Source organism: Grus americana, chromosome 7 (assembly GCF_028858705.1).
Source record: "Grus americana isolate bGruAme1 chromosome 7, bGruAme1.mat, whole genome shotgun sequence".
NCBI classification, from domain to species: Eukaryota; Metazoa; Chordata; class Aves; order Gruiformes; family Gruidae; genus Grus; species Grus americana.
In genome coordinates, this window is record NC_072858.1 from 26,296,428 (window position 1) to 26,312,705 (window position 16,278).

General features: G+C 39.1%; 1 protein-coding gene across 15 annotated transcripts in view; it reads right to left on the minus strand.

Annotated features, from left to right (window-relative positions):
• Nucleotides 1-4,435: 4,435 nt before the first annotated feature.
• The window catches only part of KCNMA1 (potassium calcium-activated channel subfamily M alpha 1), a 501,788-nt gene continuing 489,945 nt past the window's right edge, over nt 4,436-16,278 (minus strand). For 5 of the 15 annotated variants that reach the window (XM_054831098.1, XM_054831094.1, XM_054831096.1 and 2 more), the window contains one exon: nt 4,436-11,167. In XM_054831098.1, the coding sequence (XP_054687073.1) occupies nt 11,013-11,167 (155 nt within the window). In that variant the 3' untranslated portion in view covers nt 4,436-11,012. The remainder of the gene's footprint in view (nt 11,168-16,278) is intronic. The other 10 variants (XM_054831105.1, XM_054831107.1, XM_054831101.1 and 7 more) reach the window with 3 other exon arrangements.

Sequence of the window (16,278 nt, forward strand, 5' to 3'; positions counted from 1 at the left end):
CACTGCAGGGAAAGATGAATGCTGACGCAATCAGTGAATTTAAAAGGATTTCTTTGTCACACTTGCCATCCACGTGAACAACTGAGTTACCCAGCTACCTAAACCTCTACCCAGATCCAAATCCCTTATTAAACCACTCCAGCTTCACTATCAGATGTGATTGTCTACACACCTAAGCATCTCTCCTTCTTCTTCTTCCAGATTTCCCAGTCAGTCCATGAGTTTTTAAAAAATTTTACAATTTTAATAATCTGCTTAGATTTGATTCTGTTTCTCAAGAAGTAATTCGTCAGCATTGGAGACTATATGGTAGCCTAACCTGATGACTTTCTTGATTTCCCTAAATTCCACTGTCTTGCACATTTTTATTATTTCTCCTTTGCAGCTATGTCCATATGCAGGATGATGAAAGCATGGGTGCTTGCATTATCTGACTAGAATAGTGCACAAGCAGCAATGAAGTTTGCACATTATGAAAAGACAGAACAGAGATGGCTGATCATGTGCAGTGGGGCGGGGAGGGGGGGATAAGAAAGGAATGTTACAGCACACTTCAGAAAGTCTATCATAAGGAAAAGTTATCTTTGAAGTGATTTCTTCCTCAGTGGGAAAATATTATGTAAGTGCAAATCATGGCCTTGCTTGGCTTTAACTGGTATCACCAAAGTTATCTTTGAAGTAAAGGAACCCATCCTGTTTCCATCAATTCCAAACATTAAACCACTATGGTATTGGCTTTTAAAAATGCTTTGCATTCAAGCTGTAGGCCTGGGGTGGAGCGCTACCTAATTCAGCCTGCACACATGGATTGTGCAGCCTACATGTAAAGTCTTTTAGCCATGATAAAAACCCCAACATTTACTGATTTGTTTTGCACTGTCCCTTGAGATAAATGCTTTTCAAAATATGTATTGTATTGTATCTGATGTCTAACCAGAAGAGTTTGCTGGATAACACTTGAATGAATGCACTGAAAAAAATAGATATATTTACAGTTTCTCAATGATCAGAAGTTTCAAATATAATATAGTATTTTACAAGTCTTTACTGTGGTTTGATTTGCAAATCTCTGCAGAGAGTCAGAGAAGACAAAGATGTTGGAAATAAGAGTTTCTTCTTCCAAGCAGGAAAAGAAAGTGGAAACTGAATAAAGTCATAAAAAAGTGGTCTAGAGTGTTCATCTCTCTCCAGCACATCCACTGGGACACTTTGAACTCACTCTCCTTTTGACTGTAAGATCTTTTTGACAGATACTGAAAGTGTCTGGTTACTGGACACTAGTGTCTAGTTGCAGGAAATAAATGAGAAAGTAAAAACAGGCAAACTGCACCCAGAGGTAGATGAAAATTTTTGCATAATGGATGTTCTGAAAAGAAGTTATAATAATATATATTTGTTTTCAGGCCTGGAGTTTGGGGGGAGGGGGAGTGGTTTTTTTAAAGAGTTCAGTCAAATACATATAGATAGAAATCACGCTTAGGACCTAGCTTAACTGCAGAAACACTACACACCTCAAGTCTTCATGGATAGATAATTAAAGTATTTTCTAACTTAACCAAGACTGCACAGAATCTTTGCTGATGAAATCCGCGTATTTTATTTCCCATTTTGTTATGTTTGGATAGTGTTCAGTTATTTGCCTCTGCTCTTCTGTCCCCTGTACCCCCCCCCCCCCCCAACCCTTGGCATACAAACCCAATACACTTGCATAATTTGATCAAATACCCACCATGAATGCACAACTCCTTTTGTTCTGATACACGGTAAAGATGGTCTCATTTGATTTCACTCACACACATTTGTAATTTACCTCCTTAAGATGCAATTACATGATAAATGCTCTCTGGTAACAAATGCAGGCTAAGATGACGCAGGTCCCAGCCATGCAGCCTTTCCCCAGACGTGGTTATGCAGGAGACTGCCAGCAAACAGCAAGAGCAGTAGCAAACAGGCCCAGCAAAGGGCTCTGGATGAGATACCATGCTGCTGATTTGGGCCCAAAGACTCCCTCCTGCCACCCACCCTATGCCCTGAGCAAGAGGCATATGGATAAGTGCCTCACGTTCCAGCTTGCTTAGGACAATTCTGAGGGCACTGGGTTGGTTTGGGTTTTTTTTTTTTCCCTTCTGGCGAGGAGTAACTTGTCTCCTGCGCTGTAGAACAACAAAGGCTCCACTGATTATGAGTAGCAGGATTCCATTCTGTCCTTTGTCTGCATGGCACACAGCTTTTTGAGGCAATAACTGTCGAGCTTTCTGAGGCTTTCTGAGGCTATTCAGATGCTTTACTGAAGTTACATGGCAGATCTTATATACATCTAGAAAAGAATAAGGTGGCAGGAGCTGTTGAAACGTCTTCCATTTTGATGGCAAGTTACATTATTCTATCCTCCTCCTCATCCTTTCTTTTTTTCTTTTCTTTTTCTTTTTTTTTTTGTTTTTAAACCTGTTCAGGTCATAGAGGCTTTTAGAGTGGCTTCATATGCCCATAATCCTGTATGGAACAGGACCTCCTTGCAGGCAAATACTGTGGCATTGGCAGTCAGTATAGTTCCAAGACATTTAGACATCTGTGTCCCTCACACTCATCAGTTACCCTGCTTCTGCTTTCTCTGGTTAGTCTTCTAGTATAAGTGTAGGACTTTTGGTAGTCTGGCTCTGTATTACATGATCACTGCATGCCAAAGCACATTTTTATTGTCATACACAGCAAAAGGCAATTGCATCCTAATTAAAGTATTGTGAAAGAGTAGCAGACTGCCTCATAATCCAGAAAAGGTGTGAGCAGCCTGTTCATTCACTGCAACCACCTGCTGCGTAGGACTACTACATCATTTCAAGGGAAGTGCATAGGGTGCTGCTGCTCAGTCTAACCTTTGTACCGATGAGTAATGGCTGTAGATACACAACAAAACAGCTTCTTACCTTAGCTATTCTATGGTCAGTTTTGATTTAAGTGTTTCTGACAGCAAGCTGTGCCATCTAGGAGTCAAGACCCTAAAAAATATTAGTAGGTAGTGACATATATGCGTAGATAAAAATATACATGTCCAAATGCACACACATATATATTCATGGACAACTATTTATGTATAAATACCTCTTTTATGATATGGATTCTCGTGCAGGGCACAGGTGCCTGATTAAAACTGTGGTGAAGAACTATCTTCCCATCTTAAAATGGGTACCTGTCCCTCATTTCCTTGTTAGCATTCTCCTTCAGTAATTAGAAGTCAAGCTTACTAGTTAGGGCCTGACATTATGAAGGGATGAGGTCAAGGCGTAACGTCTAAAGTAGACCTAGTATACCTCTCTGTGCAAATTTACTAACAGCATAGTCCTTTCATTGAACTGTTCTAGACTGACATCATTTTTTTATGGTGCATAGACTCCCTTCCCTGCTGAGAGTACCTAAGGGTGGTTTGAGAGGTGTACTCAGTGAGGGCCGGATCAGTTTGCTTCACTGATGTCAGTGCTGAGCCAGACTGTGACACAGTTCTCCATAATCCTGCACAAATACTGCTGTGCATTGCTGGTGGTGTGGTGTTCCCCTCTCCCCCGAAACACTCTATTTGCTTAGAAAATACCATTTTATACCAGGTTCCTTACGTTATTTACCTCCCAGTTAGGACCAAATTAACTGTGCTTTTTGGTTTTTTGGGGTTTTTTTGGGTGCTGAACTGCACCTTTTGCAGTGCTCTGCTCTTCTTTCCTCTCCACGATTCAGCATCAAACAAGGTTTATCATACCGTGGTTGATTACAAGTCACTGTGGTGATGCTGCTGCACAGAAGATTAATGATGTCAACTTGAATGACAAGGTTATTTTAAATAGCAGAATGCTAGCCACATGCACGCAATCTTAAAGACTCCAAAAGGAGATGAAAGTCATCTTAAACTTAAAAACATAGAGGTGTATGTAGGATTATATCTGGTCCCTGCACTGCAATAGAAGCAGCGTAGTCCAAATCTTGCAAATAACTTTTAAATGCACTTGTCATTAGAGATTAGAAAATCTTTGCGCTGCTGAGCAAGATTATCAGTCCATCATAACCTGACCTATATCAGAGCTAAAGGTGCATGAGAAGCTCTTTTCAACCATGTAAAGTAGCTAAATTATACCGGATTATAATTGTATTCAACTACATAACTGGTGTTAGGGTGACGCTGTTACTACAGAATTATTCGCTCACAGCCCTCACAGCATCCTCCAAGACAAGTGATATTTTTTACTATTAAGAAGGGACTGCTTCTGAAGAGTGAACCAGAGAGAAAGGCAGTCTTAGTTCAAAGTATTAATAACATTTGTTTCATGAATAAAGTATTACTCATGATTTGGTGATACGTGGGACACAGCCTGTCTTGAAGAGAAAAAAAAAAACAAACCACAGCAATCTCTCCTTCTTTTAGAACACAAATACATAAATTTTAATCTGAGAAAAATACAAAATGAAACCATGTACAAGTTATGTACAAACCCTTTTTACAGGACAATATATTTATCACTGGATATTACATATGACAAAGTCAGGTAGATCATTTCTGAGCACCAGCATTTGTTCTCTCTCACCAGTCCATAATGGTAAAAAGTAAAATGATGAAGTCATACTCCTTTTTCTTGATGAACTTTTAAGTTAAGATGATAGCTGGTTCGCAGTGTACCGCCCATCTCTGCTTCCAAATTATAGCTAAATAGACACATGTAGCCATCGAATGTATATATGTGTTTGCATTTGTGTGGGTTTTTTTTTTTAACTGAAGGAAGAAAAAAAACCAAACAAACAACCATCAGCCTTGAACTCTACAGAAACGCAAAAGTTAAAGTTATATCAACTTTTCTTTTTTTTTTTTTTTTTTGGACAGAGGTTAGATTATTTGCATTAGCAAAGCGTGTGTGTCCCAACTATACTATGGCAGAAGCAACATTTTTTTTTTAAACTGCTACTTAAGGAAAACTTGACATAACTTCTACTGACCTTTTCATGTGGTTCCTGTTAGTCATTGTCCAGTCAATAAAGTGCTCATATGTCAAATTTTCGGTTTCTGAAAAAAATCTGTTTTCTGTTACATATATTCAACTGCCTATATGTTGTGGGGGTTTATTTAAAGTTATAAAGATCTCCTCTACAATGCATTGACTGAAGCAGTAAGAAGCTTTCTCTCAACCTCACTAAGAGTCTAATTAGGTGCAGCGTTACTGTGTTTAGCTTCTTAAGTTATTGTTCTTAATTAGACCCAAAATGATTCAAAAAGTATTTTATATTTGTTGTTCCCCCTACCTCATCTCATTTTCACAGTTAACAGTAGCATACCATTATATAAAACAGATACATTAGACCAGCAGTCCTATCTATTAACTTCAGTGGAATTTACTTGGTTATATAGACTACTGCATATTATAGACTATACAGTTTCAATGTGGCTGCATGTTCTATAGCAGAGAATATCTGTGCAGAATAGATACATTACTTATATAAATATAGCCTTGATAAACGCTGGGGCAGAACTGTCAATACTGCAGGCCTATGTACCATCCCAGGCAGTGGCCACAGCTGAACAGCTCCTCCATTCCTTTCATTATTTCATATGGGGGTTGTACGCACAACTACAAGTATTGCTCAGGACAAAAGTACTACAAATATTGTGCCTGCTAACTGACTATTAGGAGACCTGGTGTGCATATATGATAAATTAAAAAAAAAACAAAAAAAAAACAACGAAAACCAAACACCACTCTATCCCTTAAGCCTGGGATTGTTCAAATGTTGAGAATATTACTGGTTCAGATGGCACAGAGAGGAAAGCTAAAGAAGGAATATAAAGAACTCTCCTTTCCCCTGAATTTTTCTATGCATCTGCCATTGACTTTGACAGATATTCCCAGGCCAAACCACTGCAACACAGAGAAAGGATTTCTGTTTTCACTTTGTCCTGTTCATCGCTTTTCACACACTTGGTTATTTTGTTTAAGCACATTTAAAACTAGAAATGAAAGGTGAGATACACACTTCTTTTAGTGCTAAAGAAATTCGCAATGCTAACAGCTTTTAAAACAAAATCACACACACACACACACACACACACACACCCCCACCCCGTGACCTCACTATGTGTTCAATTCGAATACATTGGGATCCAGAAGCCCTTATGAACATGATTCTTGATAAAACCATGTGAGTGCCTGCTCTGTGTTTAACTTTGAGCCCACGCGAGTCAGCTAGAGCAGGGCAGTTGCTAATGTGTTTATGGATTCACCGGTGAGTGACTAAGCAGTGAAAACATGCATAATTACCCATTTGTAAATTATTGCTTTTTTTATCATGCATCAGTTTATGCATCCAATTATTGCAGTAGTTGTTAGATGAAGTTTACACACACACCCACCCCCCAACAAAAACAGTCCTCTCTATATGAGAACACACTTTTCCCCTTCTCCTATTCTAGAAGAGTTCAAATCCTCCTTACACTGAGGGGGGGGTGGGGAACGGGACACAACACCAAACCAACAACCACCTTGCTCACCACCACCTAACAACCTATAATAAAAGGCTACAGTCAATACTTTCATAGTGTCCCTTGTACAGTACAAGCAAACTACTTTTTTTTCCCCTTTTCCACATTTGGCTGAGGCCAATTCTTTTCACATCCATGCCACTTGAGCCATTGGGTGGCCTTTTTCTTTAAAATTCAAAAAAATAGGGGAACAAAAAAAATATCTTTAGTGTGGCTAAACCTGGCTTCCTGTACAGCCCCAGCTGCTGCAACAGCCTGTAAGCTGCTGAAGCCTCAGCAGCTCTTTGATGACATCTGTGTGGCTTCACAAGGCTACAGGGGATCCTCACTGCCCTGCAGCCTTGCACAAGCAGCGCTGGCTTTCCCATCGCAGATGAATTGCAAATCGCCACGTGCTTACATTCGCTTGAGGACCTGCATGTGTCGCGTCCCTCTCATCCCCCCCCCCCCAGCTTTCTCTGTCCCTACGCTCCTGGCTTTTGGGCTAGCAGGGCTTGCAGGGCGGAATGACAAAGCTGTCCATGGATCTATAGCGCTGTCTAACTGATCGTGCCCCAGATCAAGGGGGGTGCACTTTCCGCCACATGTACTGCCTTCCTAGTGTTTGGCCATCGATGCTGATTTGAAAGAAGAGCTGTTAAAACAGAGGTGATATAGTTTTAGAAAGTTTTTGAAAAGTGCAAGGAAATGTTTGCATCTTTCTTTTTTTTTCCCCTATTAATAAATACATAGTATACTTATTATCTTACAAGCAGCAGTAAGACAGTGACATCGAGGCCTTAAAAATTGCATTTAAACTCTGAATATCTTCTTTTCTTTACACCTTAACTTTTGCCGTGCTTGGCACTTGCCCCCCCCCAAACGCTACCGCATCAGAGGACAGTTTTATCCTTTCATCTTAGTGCTCACAGGCTTCGGGGACAACTTAAATAAGAGCCACGAGACAGAGAGACAGCAGACTTTCTGGCAACGTGGGAGCATGCATGTGCGTGGGTGTGGAGAGGGGCCAGGAGCACATGCCTGCGTCAGCCGTGAGAGGGTCTCTGCAGCGTGCCGACAGCGCACAGCTAATACAACTAACAGGAACAGCTGCTTTTTGGTCAAACCAGGAGGAAACAGGAGGTACAAATCCTCCATGTGCTAGCCTGTAAGTCACGTATTTTTTTCTGTGTGTCTTTCTTCACCACCCACCCAAAAAAAAAAAAAAAAAAAAAAAAAAGAGACCACCTTCTTGTGATGAGACTGTGTCAAATATATATACACACGCCCATTTCTATGCATATAACCTGTGTGCATATATCCACACATTCAGCGACGTGTGTATGTGTCGCTGTGCATATATGCAGAAACAGGCAGGCACACAGACACACTCTCCATCCAGTACATGAGTTACCCAAAAAAAAAAAAATAATTGTTTAGCCTGTATTAATTGTGCATGCAATTATGAAAAAGCTCTTTTTTTTTTTTTTTTCCCCTCTTCCCCTTTTGTTGTCTTTTGAAAAAGGAGTAAGAATTATTAACAAAGATCAGAACTTATTTCTGCATCAGCTGTCACGTGGTCTGTCAGCTGGCACCCAGGCCACTTCCCAGTCCCTTGCCTTGATGTAACTTCATATACCCGGCTATCGGTGCTGGCCTTATTGTAGCCTTTAACGGCTGAACGTCACAGATCTCCAACAGGTTTGCTACACGTTTCTCCATCTGATTGCCAGAAGTCAGTCCTGTGTCTCTGATCGTCAAAAAGAGGAGTAAGCAAAGGCTATTGATTGCGCTTAGCTTTTCTATAAATGGGAAATGCAAGACCCTAACGCTGCCCGTTTCTGCCTGTCTTGCTTGCTCCCTAGAGGTGCTGGTCGATCTCTCGTTACACCCGGAACCGGCTGTGCTGGGACAGAGCGTGCGTGTAGGCAGGTCTTGACCTCTATTGATGTACAGTTGGCAGCATGATACTTTTGGGTGCCACAGTTAAACGGGACAGAGACCCACACAAACCTCAGCTATGTAGGAGTGTTGTATTTGATTAATTAGTATGTTTTATCCAGTGAATGCTCACTTCTGAAGGAAGGACACTCAGAAATGCAGTTATAATGTTCTATGCCCCTGCAGTAAACATTGGTCTTCTAAGAAAAAAAAAAAAAAAAAAAAAAAACCCAAAAATTAAATTGACATGTGCTTGGTGAAATTGAACATAAACTTCAAAAAGAAGTCCCCTGTACTCAGGACCAGCTTTTTTCACTCTGGTTATAATATGAATGCAGTTCATCACAGATGAAAAAGGAGCATTGACTTCAAAGTAAAGGCTTAACATGACCCAACGCAGAAACTGGATGTGTATTATAATGTGTCACTAGCTGAAGCAGCACAGGTCGGAAGAACTCACCAGAGTCATCTTCTATTTTGGGGACTGTGAAATGGGTTAAACAAGGTCTAAATAATAACGGAAAACTTCTTAAATTGGTTTTTTTTTTACTTTGTAGGAGAGTGAAATATTTTAACCAATCCAATTTTACAGATACCGTATTAACAATTCTTGTTACTGTCTTTAAATTGCTATTCTACAAAATGTAACAACAAAGTAGTCACAGTCCAAGAAGTCACTCCAGAGTAAAGCCTATTAGGTGTTAGTATGGTTATATTTGTACTGCAGCCAGTGGACAAACATTAAAGCTGAGATAGTTTAGCTTAAATGTTGGATTATATAGTGGACATCATTGTTTTCACAATAAATTCATCTGCTTTGTATTTCTTTGATTCACTGATATTTCTCTAATGATAGAAAAGTACCACAGTATGTTTTATTGTGGTGTTTAATAATTCTGCAAAATTACAAAGCCTAAAGTTAACTTGCACAATGAAATTCTGCCTTTCCTGATGACTGGGTCCTATGGTTTTCTTTTAATCCTTATTAAAACAGCATTTTTTTTTTTTCCACACAGTTGTGTCAGATGTTGCTAATTTGAGATAGAGAGACTTACTAAATCATTTAGAACATCAAATGCTTGGGTAGATAGATACTGCGGCACAGATATGAAACATCACATTTTTGTCTGATGGCTGTAAAGCTTGTTGGCAACTTTGTGAAACTGCTGATACAAAAGGCACCCATCAAAGGCCTTTTGTAAGTTTTTCATAATAAATACATTCATTACTTTTATTTTTATTTGGTTATCACTGTACTTTTTTGTGTGGTGTCCCAGCAAAATGAAAATAAATTAAAGAAAAACAAAACAAACCAAAACCAACCTCTAAAATAAGATGTTGCCTGGTGCAGGACTTAGCTGAGACCAGCATGTAGTGAGACTATAGAGCTGAGGCTAAACCAGTGTTTATCCTGAGCTGAGCTCACCAAACGGAGATTCAGTGTGCCTTTTACCAAGGTATGAGCTATCACCAAAGTGCAAAGATCTGAAGCTCGACCGCTATACATCTCAGGAAGAATTGGGACCAAGTAAGACTGATGCATGGCCATCAGCCCTTTTGAAGTAAGGAACCAACAAAATATGGTAGATGAGAAGGTTTATAACCTATGATTTCATGCACTATTTATGCACCGTAATACATGGCAAAAGAAGAGGAATTGCCAATCTTGCCTTCCTGAAATCAGCAGCTGCTGATGGCTGATGGGAGCAGAGCGGAGCTGCCAGATGTGCCATTCGGAGCAAGTGCTGCCTGTGAGCACCTTACCCACACGGCCCTCGCTTTAGGGTAGCGATGCTCACTGCACTAGTGGCGCAGAAACTTATCAAGGATGCTGGGCTTCTGGGGGGGGGTCTGGGGGTGTGTGGGGGCCGGACACAGTGTGTGTGGGGGGTTATTGGACCTTAACGTAACTGGCAATTAAGATGATCTGTATATGGTAACAAAACAAAGAATATTTCAGAAGAATGTTACATGTACAAAAATATGACTTTCAACTTTGAAAATAAGTAAGTTCAGTTTATTAAGAGCTGGTGTCAATGCTGAACAAAATACACATCCTCCGGTAAAGAAACATTTTGGTGAACTTTTTTTTTTTTTCTTCTTTTTTTTTGATTTACTAAAATACAAGTTGGACCTTTTTTCCTTTTTGTAAATATATCATTTGTCTCCCTTAATTACATGTCCTTATAACTGTGACCATCATTCTCCTTTAAGCCAAAGACTGAGGTTTGTTTTTTTTAAATTCTTAGGAGTCTGGCCACATATGCAGATTTTTTAAGGGAAAATACTTGACAATGAAAAAAAAGAAAAATATATTTTTTCTAATAAATAAAAATAATTTAAAACGCTAGAGGCTATACATGACTAGTTTTGATTATGTTCCTTTATAAATGAAAGTTTCCAAAATACGTGGAAGCAATATTAAAGGCAGACAAACAAAGATCTGTCTACTTTATTTTCCCATTAAGCTTGCCCTTCTTAACTTCTCCATCAGTGGTTCAGCATGTAAGAGGAATAAATGTCACATCACCATTCATGAAGTTTGTCAGGCTTTAAAAAAATAGTTCTGGCCTCAAAGGAGTCAACATTCATCTTCAACTTCTCTGATTGGTGGTATCAAGCTGCTTGTCGATTTATATTGATTGATCTGATTGGCCATGTGAGTGCTCATGGGCTTGATTTGAATGTTTCTGGGATAGGCATTATCCGGCTCATCTGTAAACCATTTCTTTTCTGCTAAGGAGCAAAATGGGTAGAGACAGAATAAGGAGGGAAAATGAGAGTTTTAATTAGTGAAGCACATACACACATAAACACCAAAAAAAAAAAAAAAAAGTAGGGGGGGAGCAATCACTGAAGTTTATAGAGAAAAGGCAATCAATAGAATGTGACTTTGACTAATTACTAGCAGTATAATGCATTAGATTAATACCTCTGAAAATACTTTTCATGAAAGGAGGATGACATGTTTGCAGATTTGATAGTAGAAGCTAAAGAAAACTGTCAATAAGCTAGTTTGCTTGTTGAATGTGAGAGCTTTTTTTTTTTTTTTCATGCTCAGGTGAACACCCTTTGATTCATTTATTGAAAAAATGAAACAAATAAAAGGCTAAACTGAGAAGCCAAGGAGAGCAGATGGGCTAAGGGTAATGCAGAAAAGAGCCCGTAAGTCCATATACAGAGGAGCACCTAAATAGTCAGAGGCTTCTCCGAACCATTTCAGCCTCGGGGTGGTTGCTACCACTGGCTCAGCAATCATGCGGGAGAATGTAAAGAACTTGCTAGAATTGGTGCTAGAATAAATGGGGCTTGCATTCCTGCTGCCAGATGGCTGCGTTCCTGCACGGGTTGGCCATTATATTGCTACTTAGCAACCTGGCTGATAGGGGCTGCTGAGCTCTCCAGTTTGGGAAGGGTACGGAACATACCTGATGCTGCAGATGACTGTAGTAGGGGCTCAAGTGAATCCCGAATGGGTTGGTAGTGATATGTGACAGCAAGGCAAAGGAAGCCAGGACTTAAAGGAAGATTAGAGGGGAAGCTGTTTCTTTTATATCTTTGGGCAGTGTTTGTTTTCCTGAACATATGAAGAACTTTATGGTACTGATTTAAGGTGGGCTGGGAGCGATGTGGGAGGGAGGGAGGATGCTGAGAGGCTGCAGCATTGCAGCCATTCCCTAGCTGGTTATGATTGTAACCACTATACTGCATTGTTCATATACAGATGTGGACAAAAACTTCTTAAAATTCACAAAGGAAAAAAAACCCCAAAAGATCTTCTTAAGCTCTTTAGAGAGCAATTACTGCTCTAATTTCTTAATTAGAGATGTGCAACTGTACAAGACAGCTATATTCAAAGACTTAGAAACTCCTGGTCTTAGAATGGCTTATGGCCATTAGGTGCTTGTGCTTTGACAAGCGTTTGTGAACAGGGATCTCCATTCTCTCCCTCCTTCCCCAAATTCAGGGATTCTGCAAGTGGGGCATTTTCATTATTAGATGCAAGGTTTAATGTGTGCCACATCAGAGCTGCTGCTCTTGCATGTATGCACTACTTCTCAGTCCAATGGGGAACCCAAAATGTTTCAGAAGCTTTAGTGTCTCGCTTGCTTAATAGGAACTGCCACTTTTGCTTGCTTAATAGGAACTGCCACTTTTGCTTACCATGGAAAAGCGGCTGTATCTGGGCTGGAATCAGGGCAGCAGTGCTCGTTTTAAATAAATAAATAAGCAAAGCAAAAGCCACCTCAGAAACCCAAGGATCAAGCACAAAAGCTCAAGGAGGTGAAGCACGGAATAGAAACTGGAAGACCAGGAAGAATAAAGGACAAATATCTGGGCATAAATGCATAAAAATAAGAAACTAGCTTCAAAGTTAGGACCTCTAAAGAAGTAGATAGATTTCCAGAACTACTGAACTTCTCAGTCAGTTTCACAGAATCATAGAACCATAGAATGGTTTGGGTTGGAAGGCACCTTAAAGATCATCTAGTTCCAACGCCCCTGCCGTGGGCAGGGACACCCTCCACTAGACCAGGTTGCCCAAAGCCCCATCCAACCTGGTCTTGAACGCTTTTGTGAATAAGAAATTTAAATACTTATACTTGATATGGATTTTTAAGCATCTACATGCAAAACCCCTATTCCCCAACAATAAACCCCAACCTGAGAAGGGTTTAATCCATCTTTTTCTTTTTTATTCAGATATATTTGTTACCTGTGCTTATGCTTTTAAAAAAAAAAATAATTGAAAAAAGGAATCGTATTAATCATTAGTGGCTTATTACTGAAGGTAAACAGAACTACTGTATTGTTTTTCTTGTCATTTTCTAAAATGTATTCTACTTCTTTTTAAAATATCCTACTCGTTTTCAATCAGGGTAGATAGTTCCCTGCCCCCTTAAAGTTGGCTGAGTCTGAACAATGTTCAATCTCCCGTCTCTCTCTCTCTCTCTCTCTTACCTATTATAATTAAGTTCCCTTTGATTCGAACAGATTGGACGATAGGAATTCATAATGTTACATCCTGCACACTGAAGCTAACTGATTAAGTGCTTTAAATTATTCTTCCTGACAGAATGATAAAGTTACAATCTGTTCAGAGATGATCTACAGCTTGCCAGACTCCTACCGCTTCTTTCTACATTCATTTATCTTTTTGTCAAGCAGTTAAAAAAAAAAAAAAAGCCTCAATTCCATAGATCTTTTAAAGTCATCAGAACATCTGAATTATTAATGAGACTTTAAAGGAATGGTTCCTGATGGGGGCTGGTTTAAGAAAGGTTGTAGGAAAAAAAGTCTGGGAATGTGTACACATCAAAATAATTTCAGCTCCATTTAAAAAACCATTTAGTTCAAGTGTGACACATGAACCATTATGCATTTGTGGAAACCAATTTTATGTGATCTACGATTAAACTAACCTTTCAGAGAGGTGTAAAGTGTGATGGTTATCATGTTTTAAAAGCCTTGCAAGATCACATAAACAATTTCAAACTAACAGTTTTCTAATGGTTTGTGTTTAAAATGATTTTGAGGCAAGCTAAGCACTGTGAACTTTTATCTCTACCTTCTTTTTTAACGTACGGTGCACAAACTTTCCTTACAAGCAGAACTTGGTGCAAGTTAATTCAATCTTGTAGAAAAGGGAGAACTGCACGAGTGCTAAGGATCAGGGAGCCAGTGTAAGGATCTCAGCAGCCAGTGTAGAGCACTTCCAACAGCCCTGCCCTCCCTTGGAATTTTCAAAAGAAGGCAATTACTCATATGTTAATCTTTACAATAAAACTCATGTCCAGGGAGTTGATCTTTAAAAAGACACCATCAAGTCTCTTTTTGCCTTTACCTGGCAAGTAATAAAAACATCAATTAAATAATAAATACAGAAACTGGTAAATTCTAATTTATTTTGTTGTTTAGATTTCTTTTTGCCAGTGCTGAACCTTGATCCAGGCATTATCATCTCCAGCAGCAAATGCTTGAACCCAGCTTTATACCTTTCCTATTCCTTTTCTGCTGTTAAAATTGTCTTTGAGTACATATTGACGAATCTCCTGTGAAAGTCCGTCGACCTCTATACTTACCTTGGAAATGTGAGCTTGACACTCCTCATCTTTACTCTTGGCCTCAAAGATATTCTGCTCCCAGTTCCTAAATGTCCTCCTTGAATCCCTTACACACTTTTCCATCTTTTTGTTATGCTCAGTCTGACATTGACATGTCTTCCAAAGTCTTAGCACAGATTTTTTACATATCCTAAACAAACTACTTACTCTTTCCTTTAAATCACTCCAGAAAACCCTTTTTTAAGTCTTTATATTGTTATATTCACCAACTTTCTTTTAGTTCTCTGTCATGTTCAGTCTGTTTCTCTCCCTTTTGGCATATGCATATATTGATCCTTACTATATGTGTTTCTCCATTATAGTGAGAACAGGCATAGCTTTCTATTTTACTTTTTTTTTTTTATAGGAGCTGTTCAAGAGAGTCCCTGAACTTCCTACTCTATTTGATGGGTTTGTTTTTGGCAGCATCACCTGAGAGGTGTTGGAACAGCTAAGTAACTTCATGTATCAGAAAGCAGAAAACATCTACTTTCCTCTCAAACACCTGTTTGCAATGGGCCATCAGCATCCCAGTGCATCCGTGAAGGTTCTAAAGGCTTCATGCTCTTATTACAAATAAATAAAAATTAACATCTTGTGTAAGACTGTTCTCTGCAGCATAAAAAGATATAGATAATTAAAGTAAAATGATCAAAACACAGATTTCTTCACCTTGTGTAAGACTCTAGCAATTCTCTCCAACAGATTTATTGTTCTGGTGCTTTAAAATTTCTGCCATTAATTCTGGACTGAGTAATCACATTTGAATAAATGTCACTGTGAAACACCTTCTCTTCTGAGCAGAGGCAAAGAAAGTACTAGCTAAACATGACACAAAGATTTACTAAATCTGTATTCTCACCATAATCCCAGGTTACAATTGTTTTAAACATGGGTTTTTTTTTTTTCCCTGACACTTGCAGTTTCAAATGATTCTGTATGTGTGTGTTTGTGTGCCTCCCCCCTTCCACATAGGAAGCTTATTTGTAGCTAAGTTGAAAATTCTCCCATGCAATGTCTTCCTGTGTGAGAAGAAAGTAATGAAAGTTTCTCCACCCACCTGCTCAGCAATTCTTTGTTTGGCAGATGAATATTTAACATGTAGCAGGCAGTAAGTAATGTGCAGGGACAGAGAGAAGAAACTATTCTTACTTGCTGTGAAGGTCTTTAGTTTGCTGCAAGGCAACTAAAATTTTGGGACAAAAATGCTATTCTGGAATTGTTCTTGTTGATTTTTTGTTTTTAAACTAGCAAAATTCTTTTGACAATGGGAATTTCACTGGAAAATGCCTGACTCTGCCAGTTTAGGCCAGTGGGAACCCATGATGAGAACCTACAGGTTGGCTAGATGTGATTTTGTGTCAACACTCAGATCAACAAAGTTACTAAGAACCTAGTTTCCGTTGTTGAAACCGTACTGAGACTGCTATAAGTGGCAGGATCTCCCTTTAAAGCTCTAAAATATCATGTCTTGACATTGGTGCTGCTTTTCCACTTTCAAAAACTAACCAGGGTAGATACTAAGAATGGTTGACTTGGGAAACAAATGCGAGATTTCCTGTTACTTTTCAATATAAATATTTTTGACAACATAATAAACAATTTAAACATTCCTCTCCTTGTAACAACCAACCTCCCAATTTCATTAGTATATCCATATCAGAAAATCTTCATCACTGTAATAAACTATTGGATCAACTTGACTGTAGTTAGCAGTGAAAACTGCACAAGGTATAATTAAAA